General features: G+C 48.1%; 1 protein-coding gene across 1 annotated transcript; it reads right to left on the bottom strand.

Annotated features, from left to right (window-relative positions):
- Positions 1-5,049: 5,049 nt before the first annotated feature.
- LOC117054057 (olfactory receptor 1086-like) lies at positions 5,050-6,003 on the bottom strand. The gene has a single exon (XM_033162499.1). It carries the CDS (start codon positions 6,001-6,003, stop codon positions 5,050-5,052), a length of 954 nt encoding a protein of 317 aa, XP_033018390.1.
- Between the last annotated feature and the right edge of the window lie 804 nt (positions 6,004-6,807).

Here is a 6,807-nt window from a genome sequence, read left to right as displayed (position 1 = left end):
GATTTTGTTTTGACTATGGCAGACCAACACGGCTACCCACCTGTAACTGGATTTTCTGGATATATATACATTAGACCCAGGAACAGCACATTGCCTGAACCTAGATCCATGATTCCCAAAATTATTTGGGCCCCTGCTCCCTTGGTTCCATAACCTAGGGCCCCCTAATAGAAAGCATTATTCATAATAGCAGTCTGCATGAACTATTAACCATGAAATTTGAACCAGTAACATTAGGACCGCGTGTCTAAATGTTCCATTATAAATTTCACCACCAGTTTTCTTTTTCAAACATTTATTCAAAATGCAATTAAAACTTTTCAGTTTGATTAATTCAGTTTATGAATTTGATCCGTCAATGCCAGCTTTTCAGTCTGGTCGTCATTTGCACCTACAGTGCCCTGCTGCTGGCCCTTGGCCTCTTGGTGCCCCCGGGAAATTCCCACCAGCCCTCTTTGAGAAGCACTCACCTGGAGGATAGCATCCTCATCACTTAGCCCTTCTGAGCACTGCAGCCTCAAAGATTCTAAGAGCCTCAGTTTGGCACCCACACAGACATTCCAGTTGTCACATTAGGAGAATTTATTAACGAATAAAAGGTAAGGGGAAGCAGGCAGAAGGTCAAAACAGAAAGCAAAATAAACCTGTAGAAATAAAACTGGAGTACTCCTAGCCTATCCACCACACTAGAGTCGTCACAAGTAAGCAGCAAGAACGCGGGTGGCGCTGTGGGTAAAACCACAGAGCCTAGGGCATGCCGATCAGAAGGTCGGCAGTTCGAATCCCCGTGACAGGGTGAGCTCCTGTTGCTCAGTCACTGCTCCTGCCCACCTAGCAGTTCAAAAGCACGTCAAAGTGCAAGTAGATAAATAGGTACCGCTCCAGCGGGAAAGTAAACGGCATTTCCGTGCGCTGCTCCGGTTCTCTAGAAGCGGCTTAGTCATGCTGGCCACATGACCCGGAAACTGGACGCCGGCTCCCTTGGCAAGTAAAGCGAGATGAGCGCCGCAACCCCAGAGTCGTCCATGACTGGACCTAATGGTCAGGGGTCCCTTTACCTTTACCTTTAAGCAGCAAGGATGGCCAGCTCCCCTGGCCATGGGGAGGGAGGAAAGCTGCAGGGGCGGCTCAGCTTTTTAAAGCCCCCCCCACTCCGGCCGGATTTAGGTTTGATGAGTCCCTAAGCTATTGAAGGTAATGGGGCCCTTTATATGTCCAGCTGTCAACAACAAATTGTCACATTTTTGTGTTGAATATATGCTATATGGTAATTGATGGATGTAACAGGTATCCAAAGCCATTTGCACATCACAAAGTATGTATTTTATCAAAGTAATTGTTGAACTGAAATACAATTAAGAAGAAGTATATTATTAGTGAACGATAATTAAGAAGTATATTAATAGTGAAACAATTATTAAGCTCTAACTTATAATGATTGGGGGTCCATGCCTTACACCATAGGAGCCTACACAACACAAAACACTGTTGCTGTATGTAGGTATTATTTTATTTGTTTTATTTTATCTTAAATTTTGGAAAGGTACACCCAGTTTTTTCCCCTTTGAATTTTTTTGGGGGCCCCCAAGAGAGTGGGGCCCTAAGCTAGAGCTTGTTTAGCTTATACATAAATTCGGCACTGCTCCCCTCTCATGTGTGAAGAGTGATCCCTGGCTCCTTCTGCCCTGTGGGATGCCAGGGGCAATTGCTCAGTTAAGAATCTTAAGTTCCCTTTTTGCATTTGAAAAGAACAATGGAGAGATATGGGGCAGCTTGACTTAAAAGATGGGAGGGCTTTCTTTGCGCAGGTGACCTCTGGCTAAAGTTCAGCTACGCTGGCTAATAGCCATTGATGGACTTCCCCTCCTCCTTTAATTTGTCCAAGCCCTATTAAAATCTGATTATGGCAAGGCTACCATGATATGTCGAGGCAGCTAAACCCTTTAATATTTTCTGCACTATGAGACACACTACTTTTTGGTGCGCGGGGGAATGTCTGTTCTGAATCTACAGCCAATGAATAAGTCTGATGCATAAAATCGCCCTGAACTAGGGATGGGGGAGTGCATTATATTCAGTTCACATTTAAAACTAGACCTAACTAATTTGCACTTTCTGAAACACTGGGGTACCGCTGGGGTGGAGCACCCTTCAAAATTTGCACTTCCACGAATTTTGCACTTCCAAAATTTGCACTTCCGCGAATTTTGCAATACAGTTCCCTGCTGAGGAAATGGCTACCAGGATGCTTCTACAGTGTGCGTAAATAGATATATTACTTCAAACGCATGCATTCTTTTAAGGGAAATTGATATGCAAATATCTGTATATTGCCTAAAATTGCAATCTGCTGGGTACTGAAATGCTGATGAATTTTTGTGAGTACTTGGGAAAATAAAATAAAATCCCCAAACTGATAAGGTGAACTGAACTTAAGAGCGGAAAAGGGGAGAAATGGAGAGAAATCAAAAATGACACATCACCCAATCCTTACACTGGACGGAATGAAGTCAACTGAAGCAGACTGCTTGACACTGTGCGCATGTCAAAGCTTTGTTGTCTTGCATGGAACATCGAACAGCTTTGCGACCAGCTGTCAATCAGCCAGCCCAGACGATTCCTTCATTTCCCCGTATGTTTTAACCATCGTGCACAATATTACGCAGTGGCGGATGTGACATTTGCATGGTTTTAAACGAACAGGTGCGTGCAGGTGAGCGGTGCCTCCCTATCCCCACTACAAATTCAGCCTTTCCTGGGTTTGGAGGTGACTTGCCGGATCCTGTTATTTCTCTGCTCCTCACCTGGCAACTTCTGGCCTGTGGAACTCAGCTGGTTGCTGTGGTTGCTGCTGGGCTTGGAAGGATGTAGAGATACTTGGTTTCAGACGCTGATGTTTCTTCCATGTCCCCCAGTGAGGGGAACCAGGTAGGAGGAACCGGAGGCCAGAGAAGGGTGGGTGGGTAGCAGAGTCTCCACCTTTCCTCCAGTCAGAACAAGGGATAGACCAGGCTGGGTCTCATCCTCTGCCCAAGGAACGGTTCCAGTTTCTGGCTGACCCTCCTTGTCCTTAAGACATCACCACATGCTCTAAAATTGGGCATAGTTCTGCCTGCATCTTATGGCCCAAACTCCAGCAGGAAACAGAGCTTTTATTGAGTGTTTGAGTAGCCCCTGAAGAGTTAAGGTGTATCAGGGAGTGCAGGAAAAAAAATCTCTTTCCCGTGGGTTTCCCCCCGATAGAAAATGCTGGTGCCAAGGGTACAGAATAGATCTCAAGGGGATCAGGGAATAGCAATGTTCAAATGAGGCTCTTAGGGAGGAGGGGCAGAGGAAATCAATTCAATCTGCATTTGATTCACACTTTCCAAAAAAAAGTACGAAAATCAAAATGCAATCAGCATTTCAAATTTGTACTTCTCCAGATAATACAGGGCAGATATCCAGCCAAGTCATATTTGCAGAACTATACGGGCGAAGGTAAAATATGGAGAAAGGGTTGTATTTGAAGGGGAAATTGTGTTTAAAAGAATGAATATGTCAAGCAAGGTTGCATGCAAAAATGTGTGTGTTAGGATAACTTTGCACTAAATGCTGATGAATTTTTGGGAAGACTTGACAAAATAAAGAAAACAGAAAAAGATGTGGAAATGTGGACTCCTGAAATTAAAAGAACTTAAATGTGGAAGAATGGGAATTTTTTACATATTGTTCTCAGGGGACTAAACTGGAAAAAGGACACAACTCGAACAACTGTTTTTAAATGTTTGGTGCTTTATTGTGTTTTATATACTGTATTCTGTAAGCAGACCAAGTGGCTGGGCAACCCAGCCAGAAGGGCGGGGTATAAATTTGTTGTTGTTGTTGTTGTTGTTGTTGTTGTTGTTGTTGTTGTTGTTGTTGTTGTTGTTACTAGTGCTTTCAGCCCATTAAAATAACGGGCGCTAGAACAGAAGCCGCCTCCCTCCCTCTTGCTCCTCCTCCCTCCCTCCCTCCCTGCAGCCGGCCTCCGTCTCCTCTCCCGCGGCCTCCATCATGTCTTCTTCCCCTTCTCCGGAGACAGGGCCGGGGTTCGAGCGTGCCCTGGCCCGGCGGGGCTCCGCCTCGGGCAGCGCTCGGCGGGCGGGACAGGCTGCGTGGTGTGGGACGCGGTGCTGGAGCTGGCGCGCTTCCTCGAAAAGGGGACCGAGGACTCGGACTCGGCGGGCCCGGCGGGGCTCCCTCTCCGCTGCAAGGCTGTGCTCGAGCTGGGCGCAGGCACCGGACTCGTGGGCCTCATGGCGGCCAGCCTCGGGTACGTCGCCGCCGTGGCCGGGTCTCGTCTCAGAATCGCCGTGGGGGCTGCCATCTCGCTCAGTGTGGCCTACACGGACTGGCAGCAGTGGCACCCTGGAGCCTTTAAGAATGACAATAATGCTCCTCCTCCCTTCTCTTCCCCTCCCGCGGCGGTGGCAGTTGAAGCGGAACGCTGGCGCGCCATGGGGGCAGGCTGCTCTGGGCTTCTCCTGGGCCGCTAGGCCTCGGGGCTCTCGTTGTAGCAGCGGCAGCGGCAGCGGCAGTGGCAGCGGCAGCGGCAGTGGCAGCGTGGCCTTCCTCCTCGGCCTCCCCTCTCTTCTGGAGCGTCGGTGTTCCATTTCAACCGCCCCGCTTCAACTGCCGCCGCTGCTCGCGGCCCGATGTCACTCCATCCAATCCCTGTGTCCCTGGGGCACATGCTCAGTAGCGCAAACCCAGAGACACAGGGACTGGACGCAGAGACACTTGCGTTTTATATATATAGATTATTAGATTTAGGTCTGAGGTCCAAGATGAATCCCCTTGTGACGGTGCGCCATGTTGAATTTGGCAGCTAAGCAGCTCTTGAGACTGCGAGACAATGCAGTTGGTGAACTAGGTGTTGGACACAAGACCCAATGGAGAATCATGACCTAATTCTTTGGAATCTGTCTAGTAATGTATTGCTGAATGAAGTCCAACCAATGGGAATATGGCGTTAGCCACTGTACTTCGACCCTCCAAGGGAAATTTCGCCAAAGGCAGAAGACCCTGTTAGTGAGGGAGACCAGAGTCCTTCTTCAAGCCCCCCAGAACCTTCCTCAGGGCTTCCTTCACCTCCTTGTTGCGGAGGCTGTAGATGAGAGGGTTCAGCATGGGAATGATGATACAATAGAGAGTAGAGATCAGGGTGTCCACTTCCAAGGAGTAGCCTGCGCTTGGGCGGTTGTAGTTCACGTTGGCCATCCCAAAATAGATGATGACCACAACTAGGTGGGCTGCGCAAGTGGAGAAGGCTTTTCGCCTGCCGGTGTTAGAGCGGATCCGAAGGATGGCCGACAGAATGAAGATGTACGAGACGACCACCAGGAGGAAAGTCCCCAGGCTGACGAACACACTTGCCACATGAAGCGCCATCTCGTTGACGTAGGTGTCGCTGCAGGCGATTTGCAGAAGAGGAGGGACATCGCAGAAGATGTGGTGGATCTGGTTGGCTCCACAGAAGGCCAGGTTGGTGGAGAGCACGGTGTGAATAACAGAGTCTAAGAGGCCCCAGATCCAAGAAGCAGTAGCCAGAGGGACACACACACTTCTGCTCATCAGGTGAGCATAGCGCAAGGGTTGACAAATGGCGGCATAGCGGTCGTAGGCCATGGCAGCCAGCAGGGCACACTCAGTCCCTGCAAAGGTCATCAGGAAGAACATCTGGGCCATGCAGTGGTTGTAGGAAATGGTGTGTCTCTGGCGCAAGAAGTTTACCAGGATCTTGGGGACGGTGACGGATGAGTAGCAGACGTCCAAGCAGGATAAATGGCTGAGGAAAAAGTACATGGGGCTGTGGAGGCGCGAATCCAGCTGGATCAGAGTGAAGATCACCCCATTCCCCACCAGGGTGAAGAGGTAGATGGTCAGAAAGAGCAGGAACAAGAAGGACTGACCCACGTGGACCCCAGAGAAACCCAAGAAGATGAATTCGGTCACTAGTAGAGTCTGATTGCTGTCTTCCATGGGATCTGTTGAGGTCAGTTCTGAGCGGAGAACCAGGAAGGAAGGAAGGAAGGAAGGAAGGAAGGAAGGAAGGAAGGAAGAAAGAAAGAAAGAAAGAAAGAAAGAAAGAAAGAAAGAAAGAAAGAAAGATGTGGTCAGGGAATGCAGATACGTGCATGGGACAGAGGTGGGTTGCTGGTATTTTTGTCCCTAAAGAGCTCTCTGCTTTCATCATTTTCATCGTCTTAAGAAGAGCACATTTATAATTTCATTTTATAATTTATGTGTACAAAAAAATGAGGATGTGTTACTGACCCAGTCGGGGGCATATTCGACTTTTGGGAGTCTGCAACTGATGAAACAGCAAAGCATTTTGTCATAGGTCGGCACAAAGAATCTGGTGCTGATAGAATTTAAGGTATAAAACTGAGCCCGAACCTTGCTCTCTATTCCCTGCTTGGGGTGGGGGTCCCATTGATCTGGAAGACACATCAGTTTCTCTAGGGAGGATGTCTTCTGCTTAACCTTTAGACCTATAAACTCATTGAATAGTTGAGCTGGAAGAGATTCTGCGGGTCATTTAGTCCAATGCAGGGATCTCAACTAAGGCATCCATAACAGATCGCTCTCTTCTATATTAGTTCATATTCTTTCTTAACAATAAAATTATATTCTTTTGATCCCTTCCTGGTGGTTTTCTTTGGGGGGGGGCAGCGGCTTCTTTTTATAGCTGGGATACCCTCCCACAAACTTAGTAGAAAAGGACTTCTTCCGAGAGAGGATTAAATCAGGACCAGTAGATTGGGCACATCTATATTTTCCTTC

The sequence above is a fragment of the Lacerta agilis genome, chromosome 10 (genome assembly GCF_009819535.1).
Source record: "Lacerta agilis isolate rLacAgi1 chromosome 10, rLacAgi1.pri, whole genome shotgun sequence".
Taxonomy (NCBI): domain Eukaryota; kingdom Metazoa; phylum Chordata; class Lepidosauria; order Squamata; family Lacertidae; genus Lacerta; species Lacerta agilis.
Note: the sequence above shows the minus strand (reverse complement) of the source record. Positions and strands in the feature narration are given on the sequence as shown.